The sequence below is a fragment of the Pseudonaja textilis genome, chromosome 2 (genome assembly GCF_049901715.1).
Source record: "Pseudonaja textilis isolate UNSWEBS1 chromosome 2, rPseTex1.2, whole genome shotgun sequence".
Classification (NCBI taxonomy): Eukaryota; Metazoa; Chordata; class Lepidosauria; order Squamata; family Elapidae; genus Pseudonaja; species Pseudonaja textilis.
In genome coordinates this window covers 109497471-109515575 of record NC_141991.1, presented here as the reverse complement: position 1 = coordinate 109515575, position 18105 = coordinate 109497471, and the positions used below count along the sequence as shown (strand labels likewise).

At 37.2% G+C, this 18105-nt stretch overlaps 2 protein-coding genes across 10 annotated transcripts in view; one reads left to right on the top strand and one right to left on the bottom strand.

The window, feature by feature from the left end:
* Positions 1–1688: 1688 nt before the first annotated feature.
* Positions 1689–10354, bottom strand: NAT9 (N-acetyltransferase 9). Of its 7 annotated transcripts, none has more exons than XM_087924902.1 (7): positions 9539–10354; positions 8171–8257; positions 7256–7365; positions 5732–5872; positions 4925–4984; positions 3862–3956; positions 1689–3764 (listed from the first exon to the last, which is right to left on the bottom strand). In XM_087924902.1, the coding sequence occupies exons 2-7, from the start codon at positions 8245–8247 to the stop codon at positions 3621–3623; spliced, it is 627 nt and encodes a 208-aa protein (XP_087781028.1). In that variant the 5' UTR covers positions 8248–8257; positions 9539–10354; the 3' UTR covers positions 1689–3620. The 7 variants fall into 7 exon arrangements, with proteins under 7 accessions (XP_087781028.1, XP_087781027.1, XP_026557728.2 ...); XM_087924901.1 differs by having other exon boundaries at positions 10103–10354; XM_026701943.2 differs by having other exon boundaries at positions 10238–10354.
* A 167-nt stretch (positions 10355–10521) lies between these two features.
* Positions 10522–18105, top strand: part of SLC38A12 (solute carrier family 38 member 12) — a 69472-nt gene continuing 61888 nt past the window's right edge. The window contains exons 1-2 of one of the 3 annotated variants that reach the window (XM_087924898.1): positions 10522–10594; positions 13727–13832. In XM_087924898.1, coding sequence (XP_087781024.1) covers positions 13788–13832 — 45 coding nt within the window. In that variant the 5' untranslated portion in view covers positions 10522–10594; positions 13727–13787. Of the gene's footprint in view, positions 10641–11959; positions 11985–13726; positions 13833–18105 lie in introns of those variants that run through there. The other 2 variants (XM_026701942.2, XM_087924899.1) reach the window with 2 other exon arrangements.

The window sequence follows — 18105 nt, the reverse complement described above, 5'->3', positions numbered from 1 at the left end:
TGCCTCCATTCCAACAGAAAAAGTCCAGAGATGGATCTATAATGGGTCGAGTCAACAGGAGATAGAATCTCCTGTGCTGTTAAAGATGTCTTGGTGGCCTCAAAGGAGAATAAAAGAACATGGGAAACAGCAAAATACTCTGTGCTCTGTATGTACAAAATCTTAAATATGCAACATAGAAAGTAGCACCTGATTTTGACAAATGAAAAAATACATTTCTGTCCACTCTTTCCCCAATTTCTACCATGCCTAGATCTTCCTCAGCCTAGATTTGCATTTTGGATTGTCAGCAGACCCTGATTTCTGTGGTTATGGTCTAGAGTCTAGACCAGAGGCTTCTCAAAGTAGCTAGTAAAGCCACTATAGTAGCCAAGCTCAGCTTGATTTTTTTAGTTATATTGGAAGACCAAGGATTTGTTATAAGTTGGGTGACTACATAAATGTTTTAAATGAACAAAGTGGCAGCTGTCAGTGCATCTGTGTTAAAATCTTGATATTTTTCCATTTGGCGAGCCAATTATATGAATGCTGGCATCCCATGCTAAAGTTACCAAGTCTAGCTTGTGGCATATATTTGCAACTATTCATATAGTTGTACTTGCAAGTTTGTGCTACCCTATGTAAACTGCATTCATGACTGTTTCAGTATGTGACAATGTAATTCTGGAACAGCTTGGGTGGTCAGTTCAAAGTGCAAAGATGCAATGGAAAATTCTTAGAAGTCTTGAGGATAATCCAAAGGGATTCTTAACAGAGGCTCTTTATCTTCAGTGAAAGAAAAGGAAATGTCTGTTTTAATAATGATTTATATTGCTCACGAGAGCAATATAAAATACTATCTAATAGTATTTTATTTCTATGGCCCCAGAATGTGGTTTTATTGCTAGCATTTGAATTTGGAGGATCCAGCTGGAATTCTCTAGTAGTTGAATACTGGCTGCTCCAGGGATTTACAAACAACTCTGCAACAATCCAGAGGTTGTTGCATGACCTACAAGCAAGGAGCTGGACCTGCAAAAAATAAACTGCTTTTATTTTAAACTCAGCCTTCAAGGAGAAACTAAAATCAATGCAGACTGGGATTTTTTTGCTTTTACAGTGGAAGGAAAAGAATCATTTTTTTTCCAAAATAAGTTTTCCCTTGTTCACTTGGTCTGCCAAGCTATACATAAATATCTTATATTTTGTTACTCTCTAGTGATTGATTTGTTAATTATACAAAAAGGACATGTAGAAATCTGATGATAAGTAGATATCTATCCTTAATCTAAAACTGTTTCCCATGGCCTTTAATAAGCCATTTTCTTGTGGTTCTCTGTAAATAATGAAGGCACAATTTGACAGATTTTAAAACAAGGACAATTTATCTCCTACAACTGATCCACAGGTTCACTATAGAAAATCAAACTTGGGAATCCTTAAACCTTTTGGGAGGTGACCATAACCTCTATATTTTGAAAATATGTCATCCAATTCTTAAAGTAGCAGCCGTGGCAAATGGATTTGTCCAGTCGTAAGTGAGCATAGCTTGCCACAAACTATGCCATATCGCTATTTGCCAGATCTTTAATGAGTGCAGGTGATTTTTCAATTCAAGTTTCATTTATTCTGTCTCTCTTAATTCAACTATCATTACAATAGAATGAAGTTTAAGGACACATAACATGCAATATAATAAACTCATTAGATAACCTTTAAAAATATTTATTTCTTGGATGTGTATGGTTGCCCAATTCCAAATACTGAGTTGCTGTGACTTATAGCAGATAAAAACAATGCAAAACCAGAAAAGAATAAAATACACGTAACTGATGAGGAACCAACCAGTCTAAACAAAACAATAAGCATATCATGGGACCCAAACCCCTTTATTGCTGCATTTCCTCATTAATATAAGCTTTATCTACTGCCTTGGTTCTGAAAGATTCTGTTACATAAATACCAATAAAATAATGTTAAATATATAAACAACAGAATAATAGAACTGCTGACATCACTTTGCCAAATGTGTTATTCATTCGTTATCGGAAGGATTGTACTGCAGTCACCAGCTTCTACAGAGACAAGCCTCTAGTTCAGAAGCTTGGTGCTGATTGTCACTGCCCTGAGGCGAGAACAACAGTACCACAGAAGCACATTCCAGGCCAACAGACATATATGAACACTCTGCCTAAACTAATCTCTGCTATTTTTAAATGTATTTCTTATTTTGTAGTTTATATTTCAAGGCAGCAGCTGAGCAACTTATGTTGAGATACTTGGAATCGGGACTAAAAACCATATACCATATACCCAGATGTACTGAATTGCCTATGCCTTTTAAAGGGATCATACCTGTCACTGTGCTTATCGTTAATAACAAAGTAAAAAGACAAAACAATTAGAATATTAAACAGGTTGAAGGTTCATCTTTATGCAACAGTGGTGCCAAATGCAGTTTCCCCCTCAACCCAAATAATGAATGCTGATCAATCTCTTATACAAAATGGCGCTTACAACCATGGTTTTACTATATTCTTCAGAGAGTTCTCTCCTCCTTTGAAGATAGCATGTTTGATTTTAAAAATATTGCAAATATATTTTTAGATTATTTGCAAAAGGGTGTTCAGTATATAAATTAGAAAAAGTTAGCAATAGATTAAGCAGCCAGAGGGATTTGGAATTATAGCCTTGAATTCATTTAAAAAAATTTCTTATGGGAAAATGATGATCCCTTTGTATTTTTATAAGACCTTGAAAATTGGGCAGTAGGAGGAGCTAGAGGATAAAAAAATGGAGCAGACACCAATCATTGCATTTTTTAAAACAAGCTTCTTCACAAAATGGATGAACTTAATGAAAAAAATGGACAAACTATGTAGTATTGGACTCATAGAAAAAGCACATCCAAGTTCCATTGGATGTTTGAGAAATCACTCTGAAGGGGACTTAAATGTAACACAAATGGAACTGAGGGATGATTGATTTCCTAAAGGAGATGTACAGATATGGAACCATCAGTAATGTTCAATACCCATAAAACATTTATATACAGGTGGGTAGAGTCAGCTGTCTTCATTAGCATTAGCTGTTTTATCTCACTTAAAAAAAAAAAACCTGCAGTGCTGGACCAGGTTAATACTGGGTTGGGATGCCAGTAGGAAATCCCAACACTGTGTTCTAGAGTCTAGATCGGGAAGTTGGAAAATGTCCCAGAAGGTAAGTTAAGGTTTTTGGTAAAATGGAGCCATTATATTGAGGACACTCTCAACCTATTTGTAACACCATCCTTGAGTTCTTTGCCTCAAAATGCAGCTCAGCCATACTTTGTTATTTGTACTGAGTTAAACAGTAAACAAGTCCATAGCATCATTTTGACAGCAGCTGTTGATCAAACTCAGTTCAAGCTGAATGAGTTTTCAGCTGAAAATTCTTTTTTCTCACTAAGATGAGGCAGTTCATTCTCATATCCTAGACGTTTATATCCTTAGAAAAAAAATACCTAAGGCAATAACAAGGCAGAGGTCACACCTCATTTTCTTCTTAGCAAGAACTAGTGTTATGGATTTGGGACACGATTCCAATTTTGGACAATAAAAAGCCATTTTTTTCTAAATTTGAGACAAATTGAGCATAGCTTCTCAGCTGTCACAATTGTGATGTAGTTTCATGGCATTGTACTTTGTTTCAATCACTCCATTAGTTTGCTCAATAAGCCACTGTTTCTCCTGTTCGTCCATAATCAGTTTCAGTGTCATTTCTTGGAAGATATTATTTACTCCCACCTAGATAATATGGAAGATAAAGTTATTTTTAAACACTGAAACAAACACAATTTAATATTAACTCAACATACAGTAGGAGAGCTTCTAGTTACTATACCTCTTTAAAATGAATTTTTTTGAACATGCCAATACTGGTTTCATTTTCCAATTTAATTTTTGCCTCAAAAGTGGTGAGTCCAAGATGCGTAATTCCTACAGACCAATAAACAAGGAATAACTGTATTTGGAAAAGGAATGACCATAGACTAATGGTAGAACACAAACTTTTCATGTAAACTTTTCTATACTGAATTTGTGGCATCTCCAACTGGGTCCTCTGACTCCTTAGAAACAATACCATCTAACACAGGTAAGTAACTGGATTTGGGTATGCTAACTAACTTACAATTTTCCTACTGTTAAAGACAAATGGAAATTTTTATTGTTTTTAGTATAAATATTTCATGTGAGTTGGAAGAAAAGTTTCCAACTCCATCTCCTTGAGTACAGGTTCCCCAAAGGGCTGTGTCTTGAGTCTGCTACTGCTCATCTTGATGACCCACGATTGCTGTGCCAAATCTTCTACGAATCGTATTTGTGAAGTATGCCATGTACCTGAATACATTTGAACTAGACTGTGTTGTTTCCCTGTGTCATATATATGCATATTTATTTATTTATTGTTATGTTTATGTAGTGTATATTGGAGGTGGTGACCCTTTGAGAGGTGTATGCAATGAAATTTCATTTTAATGTATGTCATTTATGTACATTTAAAGTGACAATAAAGTTATTTGAACTCTAAGTCTAAATAAATGATACTCATTCATAAAGTACTTTACATTTTTGAAGCTATAATTCAACATCTACTGGAATGTAAATATACCACACTAATTCAAAACAAGAGAATTGCACTTTGGCATTTTTAAGACACAAAGAAGTAATCTTTTGTGTTTTAAACAGAACTCACACACAGGTCTGAAGTAAAAGTGATATGGAAACAATTTTCCATTATCCCAACATTAAATCTTTTGCTCAACTGTTAATATGCTGTCAGAAAATCTGTTCTATTGGGTACTCTTTTTAACCATACAAATTTTGAAATTTATTTGCTCATGCTGTTCCTCGCACATTGTAACAATCAAAAATCATATTTTGCATATTTTATTAGGCATGCTTACCATAAAACATCATGATGAGAGTGGCCTCCTTCCCAAAACCTCTGCCACGGCAGCTGGGCTCTGAAAGAGGGAACAGGTGCCAAAGTCCCTTTTTAGGAAACTTATATAATTCTTCCCACATTTTACAAGATTTGGCATTGCACAAGACTTATTTTTAGAAAGCATGAGATTGGCAAAGGAAAAAGTAGGAGGGGGGTTTCTTGCTCTAGATCTAACCCTGTTCATCAAGATGTATGCTAAAGGTTCAAAACATTAACAATACTGCCTGGACATCCTTCACCAACTCGCCTGCTAAAAATATTTGAAGGCCGTTCTTTCAAACTTTTCTCTCTCTCTCTCATCTAAAATACTAAATATGCTTGATTTGATTCTGGTAGGTTTCAGATGTAAAGGCATGTTGCTATAAACTTAAAGATTATTCCAAGATGTAAAAGAGTATTTGAAAGATTTTTTCCACCAATATGATCCAACTTCTGCATTAAGTTTTATTTGGGAAGCCCCAATGATGCCAGGAGTACAGCTTTCTCATTGGAAGTTGTGAAATAATGAAATTATCTTCTGAACGGAATTTGAGTCAATAAAATAGTTGGAAGATATCCTTGTATGCTGAGGTATTTATGAAAATACACTAGCTTTTAACATATCTCTGTGATTTATTTAACTATTTTGATTTTTTAAAAATGAACGATGAGTTTAACTTTTTAGTGTTATTAAGCACTGTTGCCTTTGATCTCTTTGGCTCTGCTTGAAAGAAAAATGATATAGTAACAAAATAAATACTGGAAGACATGAAATAAATTAGATGACCTGCAATCATGATTTCTATCTCTCCCACTGTTGGATCTTCAGAATTGGTAAGGAACAAGTTCACATCTCCCACCATACAGTCTTCTTCTGAGGCTTTCTGGCTAGACCACTTTTCAGCATCAAGTATTATAAATGTGCATTCTGGGAAATGTAAAAAAAAAGCAGCAGAATCAAAAAAGATGATTATAAATCTCTGGAAGAAGCATGTATAAAATCAGGGTAAATATATATGATTATTAGAAGCAATATTACCTAGCTTTGGTCACTATTCTACTCTCTTACCAGCAGTCCACTTCACATTCTGTAGGCATAGAAAATTGAATTAAAGATTTCTCATTTTACATAAATATCTTCTAAAGGCAATTTATAGTATTTTTCTCAAATACTGCAATCAATTGGCATCAGATAAAAAATAAATATCTGGTCTTTACAATAAAATTTAAGACCGTATTGTAGCTTAATAAAACTAATGTTAAAAAGCCAAAGAAAACAGTTGATCTGTACAAGTTTTTGAAAGAATATTACAGAAAACATTTCCAGCCTGCAGATTCCAATTTCACTGACCACAAAAGTTTGAAAGAGATTTTTTTCATGTCTGAGCAGTAGAGATCTCTTTCTACATATGTAACACATATAGACTGTGTTTTAAACATTTAGCCTGAATGCCATCAGGTTGCACATTTAGGTTTTTGACAGGAGTATAACCTCATTTAAGAATGGTAAGTAAACAGATTTTCATAATGACTTCATGGAACTTCAGGATTACTTCCTTGAAAAAATTCAGGGAAATGTTAAAACATGGAAGATAAAAGCCTGTTCACAGATTAATATTGTCCTTGGGCTAACAATGCTGTGGTAAAATAGAAGTGTCCTAGCATCTCATTTGGAGACTACTCTTCCAGGAAGAGCTAGAATCAATATTAATGTCATGTCTCCTAACATTAATCCAAACAAATGATGTAGAAGGATTAAAAAAAAGCTAAAAAGACTAGAACCATCAATTAATTTGTATTCCTTCAGAAACCTTCCACTGAGTATAATGCAGTAAAATATCCCATAATATACATAAACATTTGAAATCAGATTTTCTATTATGTTACGGTATCCCTTTGTATTTGATCATGATTGAACTGAGTTACAATAAAAAGCATTTCCAGAATTGACAATTATGAAATTGCAAATTTTAAACTGTAACATGGAGTAGTAATGGTCAAAAAATGCCACTTGGAATTATCTGTGGGGCTTGTCATGGGTGTGTGTCATACTGAGGAGATTAACAGACTCCACCTTCTCCCCATGTACATTTTGTTCTCTTCCTTTGTTAATCTTTAATTTTCAAGTCAATTTTAGTGTCAATATTTATTGCTTTAATATTTTATCTTGTTGCTTTTATCAGTTATAAGCTGCCTAGGCAAGATGGGTTGCATTTAAGTTTCATAGATAAATAACATTTGTGAAATGAACCACCCAACATATGTGCAGACTACCCATTTCAAGGTCTTCCCAAATATTCAGAAATCTCACTGTCTGCATCTTCCCGCCAGCTGCACTGCATCTCATATTCCTGTTCAAGGCTAAGTGGTTCAGATGCAGTCAGACGCTGTAGTTCCTCAGACTTCATCCAATCATGGTATCTAATCAGAAAATCGAGAAAAAGTACGTTGGCTTCTTTAGAATATTATCCACTATAAGTTGGTGTGGTGTCAAGTACACCTGTTGATGAAGTTGTGTTAGTGATACAATGAAACTCATATAGGCATTTTAATAGGCCCCATTCAGATTAAGAGCTGCCATCTCAAATTCTGCACTAGCCCTTTCCTCCAGTTCGAGGTTGAACTTACAGGTAGTCCTCAATTTACAAAAGTTCTTTTAGTGACCGTTCAAAGTTGCAATGGCACTGAAAAGGTGACTTATGATAGCTTTTCACAATTACAACTGTTGTGGTATCCCCATGGTCACGTGATCAAAATTCAGATGCTTGGCAACTGACTCATATTTTATGACGGTTGCAGTGTCCCGGGGTCATGTGATCCCCTTTTGCAACCTTCTGATAAGCGAAGTGTCAGCGGTCCAGGGAACCTCCATTCTAATCAGTAACTCCGAGACAGGCATCACCCCAAAAGTACCTTTATTAGAATAGCACCTGGCACACTTGTGAAATCTTCCATGCTTTGGAAACCTTATTCAACGCTGCCACAAAGTCAATGGAGAAGCCAGGTTCACTTAAAATAACTGCAATGCTTTACTTAACAACTGTGACAAGGTCATAAAATGAGGCAAAATTCACTTAACAACTATCTCACTTAATGACATAAATTTTGGGCTCAGTTGTGCTTGTAAGTCAAGGACTACTACTATGACTAGCTATCATGAGAGGAGAGAGACCGAATATATTCAACATCTCTCCACACCACCCCAAACTAAGTTATCTTTGCATACCTAGGTACATGAGCAGACGTGTATGGTACTAGGACTACCTTCTTCCCCTCCAGTACAGTGTTTTGATTAATCTTCATAATCTGAATCCTGAAACAATAATAAGTGAGAAATAAATCTGAGTAGAAATAGTATTAGAATTAACTCAAGACATTTACTGAACATTTTATTTTATTCTTATTACTGTATGTTTAATTAAAATATATGAAATATAAAGGTATCTGCATATATGAGTCATGAGACAAAAGTATGCTATAATAACCAATCCAAGGGTTATATTTTATTTATTGTATTCTCTATGGCTGCTACAAAAGGCAATTTATATTTCATTTCCATTTTGATTTTTTTCAACTATTTTCAACTTTGAAAAATCTAGTTATCTTAAAGTTAAACAAAATAAAGATCTGGAACCATGAACTAATATCTGGATAGGGCAGTGTCCACAGCATTCTTTGGAAAACAGTTTTAAAACTTACATACAATACCCAGATATAACACATAAAAGAATGAATGTATCATCACATATTGATCATGGATATGGAATATGAAATTTTCTGTCCCAAAATTCTTTGAAGTGCCACATATTTCCATCCTTGTTTTATATTGCTTTTTCCTATTTAGGGACTTCCCCCACTTAGCTTTGAAAGCTAAAAAGCAAACTGATAAAGACTAAACTAATTTTCTTCTACCCCACCACATATGCACTAGTCCAGTGTTTGATGAACAGATCAGGCTGTTTTTAAAGCCTCAGTAGATTTGTCCTCTGATAAACCAAGATCATAATCCTTTTTGAACCCTATATGGGATGTCAAGATATAGATATAACAATGTTTTTTTTTAAGCCGTCACTTTTTCCTTACACAACACATATCTACGTCCTTAGAGACAGCGTGTTGACTAAATGAGAGGGACAATAGTATAGAAGATTGCTGGTATTTTCTAGGATGGAAAATGCCAATGCTTATGTAGCACTGATGAGTCATGAGTTAAATCAGGAATGGGTAGGGTATGAAGATAATGTGGAGAACCACTGAAAGGCTGGGGGCTCATTAAAACCCACTATGAAGGGTTTTAGATGTAGAAAAAAAATAGGTCAGAAGGAAAAAAAGATTAAGCTAAACTCTAAGCTTAGGTTTGCATAGCACATTGTAGCTGCTGATTAAATAAGCTCCTCCAGTTTCTGATTTTGAATATTGAAGCAATATTAGGAAGAGTTTTTGAGCCATTTGTGTTGGATAACATTTCATAGGTAGCCAAGTAAACAAATTAATGGATCATCAAACCAGATTTCTCACTGGAGGCACAAATGATTATGTGCCACCAAATCATTTGACTCCTAGTGACCACATGATTTTCTCCACGATCCCTCACCGGTTCTTTAAAGTTTCTCAATGAGTCCCTCATTGCCACAGAAATGCTGGTCCACTCTCCTTTTTTCCCCCCACCTTTCCCAACAATAGAGCTTTTTTCCAAAGTTCTGGGTCTTTACATGTGTCTAAGTGGGATAATTTGAGCCTTGTCATTTACACCTGATTGAATTATTTGCTCAATGACCCACTGGTTTATTTTCTTGACTATCCACAGTATTCACAGGCGTATTTTCCATCAAAGTTTAAAGGCATCAATACTTTTCCCTTCTTCCAGCTTTTGTTTTCATGTAGTGTAGCCAGGGCTTGCACTCTTCTGATTTTGTTAGGTAGAGAGGCTCAGATTATCCAACGCATCCTCACGGAGAAAATTAGTGTCTATGTGTTTGATGTTTCAATCGGAATACAGTTGGAAGGGACCTTGGAGATCATCTAGTCCAATCCCCTGCTCAAGCAGGAGACCAATTCAGACAAACTAAGAGTCAACCCTGACTTGATGGCACATAATCAATCATCTGAGTCATAAACTGGCCAAGTGTATGTTAGACTTGCGTGTTGACGACCGTACCTCTGACTGTTTACTCAGAGAAAGAAATCGCCCCACTGAGATCCAACGACCGTCCCCTCCTTAAGCGTGTTTCGAGCTAGGCTTTTAATATCTACGCTCCTGAAGGAAAGAGAGCAAAAAGCCAGCAAAACTCACCAAAACATACAAAACCCACCCACTCCGTCGCCAACACCAGCACCAACTGCCGCCACATTTAAAGCAACAGGCGACAAGCGCGCATCCCCCACAATCGCATAATTCCTCTATCTCCACGCTTGCGCAGTCATAAGGCCCTCCTATCTTCACGGAACGCTACGGTAGCCGTACAGCCTCAATCCGCCTCGCGAATCTCCTCCTCGATCGACGTAGGAAGCGGTTCGGACAGCTGTACAGTCGCGGTTGTTGCTTTCCGTAATCGTTGAAGCGGGCCCCTTTTGGCCGGGGTGGCGCATGCGTTATCCGTGGCTTCGCTTCCCCGGGCGAAGCATGAAGGGAGCCGGCTTGGAGTTGCGGGTGAAGTCTCTGCCTTGGGGTTTCTCTGGGCTTGTGGTTGTTACCGGTATTTTTGTTTTTTTAGCGATAAGGAGGGTCGTTTCGTGATGGTTTGGGGGACGGCGGGAAGCGGCACGGTGAAGCAGGCAGAATGGGAAGAGGAAGCTACGGTTGGGCGAGCTTAAGGGACGTGGCATGCCCGAAGCAGCTCCGGCAGACGTTTGGCTTTCTAACAGCAAGGGACTACAGCCCCGAAATGCTTTCCGAAAGAGCCCGTGTAGGATGATGCCTAAAATACCCCGAATTCAGCTGGGCGTTTCCGTGGCTTTGCTAAACCTAGGGGCTTACTTCGGGTTAGGACGGTCGTCAGCATCGTTTCAGGGGCTGACACGCGTGTGCACGGGCGGGTCTGTGTTTATAGTTGGGGAAAAGGTCCGCCTCGGTTTGAAAGGCGTACTTGATCGCCAGCCTCCGAAGGATGTAATGTAGAAAAAGATGTTCAATACTGTATATGCAAGCAGTAAGAAAAGAGACTAAGGTGCTGCTTAGTCACATCTTTATGCCTGTTGGCTTCTCCAAATCCATATTCTGTAATCTGAATTGCATTCCTTATATTAATTTTTTTTAAATATATATAGTTATATATAATTATGGATTTAGTGAGCACGGGGTGAAGTGGAAAAAATATTGGAGTGAGTCCCACCTTGTAGTTAGTCCTGGATTCAAGATACATTCATTACTAATTTATGAATTGGCTCTATGTCAATGTTATAGAAAGATTGTCCAACTTTATTCCATATGGTCAAAGGGTAATGTGTTTAAAATAGGAGCTGATGGTTTGTACGTACCCTACAGGCAATTCTTGATTTACAACAAACAGTTCACTTAGTGACTCCAAGATTACAGTGGCACTTAAAAAGTGACTTGTGGCTGTTTTTCATACTTATGATTGTTGCAACATTCCCCATGGTCACATGATCAAAATTCAGATGCTTGGCAACTGACTCATATTTATGATAGTCACAGTGTCTGGGAGTCATGTGATCAGTTTTTGCAATCTTCTAACAAGCAAAGTCAACTGGCAAGCCAGATTCACTTAACAATTGTTAAATGAACTACTTAACTACAGCAAAAAAAGATCATAAAACAGAGCAAATTCACTTTTAAGAACTCTCTCACTTAGGAACAGAAATTTTGGGCTCAGTTGTGGTTGTAAGTCTCCTACCTTGTACTTTTTATTCATTGTGTATGTGTGTTGTTGAAGCAGTTTTTAAAAAGACAAGTTGTGCTCAATTGAAATTATGTAGTTTCACATGGGAGTCAGGTGACCTGTGCCACCATACTTTTTGAAAGCTGACTTTTAAATCCTATAGAAAGCCTGTATGGAATGGATGATGTCAGTAGAGAAGAGGTAAATGAATGTTTTGTCTTTTAAAGATAAAACCTATTGTAGATGCAAGACAAGTAGTTTATTTCTGCTTAGTGAAAAGAAAAGGTTATCCTGTAAAGTTCAGAGATGTTGATAAAAAAGAGGATTATTTTGGGCAGCACTCTTCATTTAATATTTTTGTTGATAGAAGAAAAATTCCTGCAATTTGAGGAGGATTTTCGAAAAAACGAAGTACTCAAAAAGAAGAAAGTATTGGTGTTTATCATGAACATCCTTGTATTTAAATTGGAATTAGTGTATATATAAGTTATGTATATATAAGCTGTGTATAAATATGAGGAGTAAGCTTCTGCTTTTTGAAAAATATCTCTAGCAGTTATAGGACATTCCCATTTCCACAAGATTTCTAGATTGAAAGGCAAGCTTTTTGCCTAATAATTGTATGAGTTTGGTTTAGTACTTGTATGGGAAAATAGATTAGATTGCAAAGTTGAAGAAATCTCTTGGAAGAATCTGATGGCAAAACACTTTGTATTATTCTAGCAAAACAATATGGACTTCGCCAAATGAAAAATAAAAGCACCCTTGAGGCTAGCCTATGTCACACAAAAACCATTCTCCCATACCAAATTGTATCATGAGTAGCTTAAATGAAAGGTTTTAAATAGAATCATAAGTGATAGTAGGAAGCTCAGAGGTCTAGTCCAGCCTCTGTTCCATGCAAGATTTTGTGTGCCTAATTTCCTGATTGAACAATTGATGCAGTAAGAATCTGCTAAGAAGCTTGCTCTCAAGAGCAAGTCTTTCCTCCCTGTTACTGTACTTTTCCCAGAGTGGTTATAAATTCTGCCCTCTCTTCCTATTAGCTTTAAAGGTAGCATTTTAAACTTGTATGAGGGATTTGCTTGCTGTGGAGAAGTGCATAAAAAGTCATTAGGAAGGGAGCTCAAAGAAGGCTTTACTTCCTAATAGCCTAAGTCTTCATTCACTCTTCCTGACTTATTTCCTGATTGACAAAAGCTCTCTTTCAAGCTGCTATACTTGGGGTGGTCCTCAACCCTAAGAAACAATGAGAGAAAGAACAGCATAGAAGTCTACTAATCATATATATGTGTGTGTGGGTGTGTATGTATGTACACTCTGCTCGCAACTTCACCGCTCCAGCACAGTCTTAGTTTCCCGGACTGCTTCCCATCTTCATAGTGGCCATTTTGACCACTGCTGCAACATGTCTTCGGAGGGGATTTATCTTGTCAGGGAGGGGAGATACGGCTCCCCTCTACCCTCCAAGCAGTTCCCCCTTTCTTCAGCACCTCTCCATGGTGGTTCTGGTCTCAATCAGGACCCTCCAACAAGCGCGCCCGGAGCGAAACCGCGCACAATCGCAGATTCCACTCCAATGGAAGAGCAACCAGAAGCTCACTTTATTTTAATTTTCTAATATGAAGTAATTTCATACGTTAATAGGATCTCATAATTAGCTTTCTCTTGAAATAATGTGTTGTCCTAGGATGCAGACCCAATTAGGAGCTAACAATTAAGGGGAAGAGTGCCTTTTTTCTTACAGCAAATCAATTTCAAGCAGAAAAAAAATCTTAGTTAATGGCATGGAAACCAGTGATTTTTTTAATTGGTTAAAGCCATGATGGTTAATTCTAAAGTCTCTGATACTTTATCTCAGTAAACAAATTTATGCGGTGGATTAAATTATTAATGATTGTAGATAACTTTGTAAAAAAAAAGTTAACTTTTGTGTTTTTCAGGTTAACTGGAACAAGAACGACTGACAACTTATCTGCCTCAAGTCCTTAAATTCTTTTCAATATGGCTGGAAGCATTACTGATACAGGGGAGCTCTACTCTCCCTATGTGAGTGCTTAGCATTGGTACAGTCACTTAATGCATGTTTTATGTTTAGTTCAGCATTAGTATGCAAAATTGTCATTTTATGTAGGGCATTTGTATTCTTGTGCTTGTTTTTTTCTTTTCTCCAAATTATGGAACATATTACAGCCTCTTTCTAAATTGGGTTTTGATACTGAATATTGTTTTGATCATTTTACAACTGCATTGTAATCGACCTAGAAAAGGATTTGAAAAGACTGGTAAATGATTATATCTATACTTCATATAAATACAAATTTAAAGAAAATATTAGTGTATAACACATTTTTAAAATAAATTTTTTTCAGTGCCAAAGGGTACAGAAGCAAATTTATAAATAAACAAGCACAATACAGGCAACAAGTTTTTAAATAAACTTAAGAATGTTTCTTGCTGACTAGCTGTATTACATAATAATAAAATGCCGAGAAAATAGTTAATTATTTAAATATTATTAGAATGTTTTGTTTCATGTTGTTTTCCATTGTTATATCTTTGCTTAATGTTGATGGTGGTGTCTTAACTTCAGACAACTTAAATTGAGATCTTCATGACTCATGATTTCCAAAATAGAAATACTAATAGCAATATTAAGCTTTTTTATTTTTTATTCAAAAATATGTCAGGGTATTTAGGTACAAAGGCACTCTTACAATATGTTTTAATAGAAGTGGAATCCAAATCCAAATCCAAAAAAGAAAAAAGAGAAACAGGATAGAAAGAGAACAAAACCAAACCAAAAAATGTGCATAAAAGATGAAGTAACAAAGATATACAAAGATTGTCCCCCTGGGTAAATACTGATAAAATATATTTCAACTGTAAAATTTTTCCCCTTTTGCAAAATAGATCCTCAATTTATAAATTTCTAAATCTCTATTTACTAAATTACTATATCACATTAAAAATATTAATTTTTTATCAATCAACCAATTTGAACCTACCAAACTATCTACTGTAAAAAAACAAGTTATCCCACCAACAAGCTAAACTTCAATGCCCTGTATTTAACTCATAGAAAGTTCACAAATGGCTTCTAATCTATCATAAACCCATTGCAATCATTATCTCTGATCCATCCAGGATCATGTATCTTCGATTGATTCTTGGTAATAAAACTTTTCCTTGAATTATTTGGGATCTTTCCAAATAGTTGCATCTCACTTCTCAAAGTCATATATTATATCTGTAGCACATGTTCAATAAATTTTCCCACAAATCAAAATACAACATCCCCCAACAGTTGTCTTCTGGTTACATATAATAAGCCTATTCCGCAATTTCCATCTGCTTTCAATTTAACAATTAAAATGTAAGCTAAAACAAAGGGAAACTTCAAAACATGATGTTAAAACAAAGACGTGCCAAAAAACCCCCAAACAGTGATAAGAAAAGATGGTGAACCAACCCTCTGGTGCTCCTACTGAGAATCACAATCCAGTGGACTCTCTTCCCGGGCAAGTACACAGTCATCCAAGAGTCATCATGGGTTATTCCAATATCTTTGTCTTAAATTACATCCTGGTTCTGCCCTGTCTGTAATCTGATGTATTCTATCTAACCATTAAAATCATAACTCAAAAATTATTTTTTCTGTTTTATACAAAAATGTTGATAAAAGGTTTCCAGTAATAAACAGATGTATTGCATTTTCTCTGATCAAACAAATTAGTTTGGTCATCTAAGCAAGTTTTGTTATCTTCACCAACTATTAATCCATTATAGATATTGCCAAAGTTTTTCATCTTTGTTGAGATTCCATCATGAATCTCACCAAAGTTATATACAGAAACAAAATTCTTTTGCTTTTTTTCCAACTGTCCATCAGAAGAAGTGATTACAGCACTTTCTAGATCAGTGGTCACCAGTGGTGGGCCATGGAGAAATTTTTGGTGGGCTGCAGAAGAAATGGCCCCCGAAAGCAATTAATCTGGGCCGCACAATTCTTGCGACTGCCGGCTCTTTGAGGGACCCCAGAGTCAGGTCTCTGAAATGCACATGCCAACCAGCTCCCACACACAGTGGCGGCAGCAACAATAGTCCCCTCCCCCGGCGCCCACTGTCAGCTCTCCCCATTAATTCTCCAGCTTTGGATTGCTCCCACCTCTCTCTCTCTTTCCTTCTCCCCCCACCCACACCCACCATCTCATTTCCTTCAGCCCTCGCTGCCTCTCCCAACATCAAAGCCTCAGAGACACAGGCAAAGCCGTCGCAGCAGTAGCGCTCGAATTGCCTTAGCATCCTTGGTTAGTTCATAATCGCCCTACCCGGAGAAGGAGGTGCTGGAAGAGGAGGCAGCAGTAATGGAGAAGCAAGCCAGGCATTAAAAGACTGGGAAGACAGGCAGCAGCTGTTGCTCATGCTTCTACTGGATGGCTGCAGCAAGTACCCATCGCTGCCGGTGCCGAGAGGTGCTACAGCTGCGGCAGCTTTGCCTGCGTCTACAAGTCTTTGATGTTGGGAGAGACAGCGAGGGCTGGAGGAGCTGAGAGTTGTGCATGGCTCCGTCTCCATTTCTTTGCCTGCCTGCAGGTGGGCATTGGGGAGGGAGGGAAAGAAAGAGAGGCAGGAGCAATCCAAAGCTGGAGAATTAATGGGGAGAGCTGACAGTGGGCGCTGGGAGAGGGGACTGTTGTTGCCCCTTTCTGTCTCTGCTTCTCCCAGCAGTAGTTGCCCTAAGGCCCTTCAGCTCAGACACACACACACACACACACACACACACACACACACACACCGCCCACTCTTCTGTCTCTTAGTTTGGAAGGTGCAGGTGAGGGGGGAGGCTTCCAGCCCAGCACTCCTTCCCTCTCCCACTCCAGGCAGCCAACCTGGCAAAGGAGGGAGAGGTTTCCTCTGGCTTGGGGGAGATATGAAATGACAGGAGACCAGGTTTTTTGGGAGGGGGCTCTGCTTTTCTTCTGTTTGAGTGGGAGCCGGTTCCTACCCATCCAGAACTTCCGAGCCTCCAGGCACCATGTGGCTTCTTTTGAATCCCAGCAGTATTAAATCCTCCCTCTTTCCCCCCAAAGGATGAGGGAGCCCCCTCCCTTCCTTTCACTCTGCCCTAGTTATGATTAAGCATTTACAATTTTGTTATAATTAAATACACACACACACACACACACATAAATTATTTTTACTATTAAATTTATATATTAAATAAAATTCTTATATTAAATATATTATCTTTTTAAAAAATTGTATTAATGGTCCTCGGGATTTAAAACTATGAGTTTGGTGGTCTCTGAGGTCCAAAAGGTTGGCGACCTCTGTTCTAGATTACCTAGTTTATAGGAGAGTTGAGTTTTCCAAATAAAACCAGACCATTATAACGTTAAATTACAAATTGCATTACATGTTGTGATCCAGTTAAAAGATGCATTTGCTGATCAGACGCTGATGAGAACACAAGGATCTTGTTCTCCCAGAAAGAACATGATGTCTATATATTATTATACAGTCTTTAAAGGCTATAGTTTAAACTTTTGCCAGAAATCTGATGCTATATTGTGCTCTTGGTTCATTTTATTCACCATATATTGTAGTACAAGAAATAAATATATTTTGACAGTGAAGATGGAGTTCTATAGAGAGAGCTGTTTTATGTACAGAATCTCTAATAAAGCAGTTGAAGGCAACAGTGATATTTTCTTTTATTTTCCCCTTCTTTTCCTCTTTTTTGTGTTTCCTACAATTCTGATAGATATGGTAAATTTTACAGAATTTGGCTTTTTTCTGCCATTATCTTGTGCTTTTAGGAAGAGTTCTATGTTTAATTATACTGTATGAATTTCTTGCTCAGAATTGGCTTTCAGCCAGTCTAATTCTCTTCATACCGAGTACACTGTGCTTTTGAGTGCCTTGTGTGCAATGCTTTCCAAAACCAGCACTGTCGGGTTAGGTAGCTCACTTGAGAATTTATTGATCTATTTCAGACCTAAGGAGGAATGCTTCCTTATAATTTGCAAAAGAGTTTTTATAGGAGTGTAACAAAATGGAGTAACCAAGCATTCTTTGCCATCCTGTCAATTGTCTTCCAGTACATGAACTGTACTTCAAACTGTTAAACTCTATTTGGGAAATGCTGATAGCAAAACAAATTTAAGGTTTTCACATATATAAAGAGGGGGAGGAAGGTGAAATAAGCTAGGAAGCTGCCTGGAAGGAAATTACCGTACTTGGAAATAGGAGCAAAGATGGTTGGTAAACCAAGTGGAATTTAAGCAGTTTGTTGGCTGCTGAAGAAGTGTAGGTTCTA

What these genes read in the sequence shown, in the direction of transcription:
- NAT9 (XM_026701943.2), bottom strand. An exon ending in CTGGCGGGAAGATGCAGACA is followed by an intron (nt 5,873 to 7,255) that starts GTGAGATTTCTG and finishes TACATTTCCCAG; the next exon opens with AATGCACATTTATAATACTT. An exon ending in AAAAAATTCATTTTAAAGAG is followed by an intron (nt 3,765 to 3,861) that starts GTATAGTAACTA and finishes CATATTATCTAG; the next exon opens with GTGGGAGTAAATAATATCTT.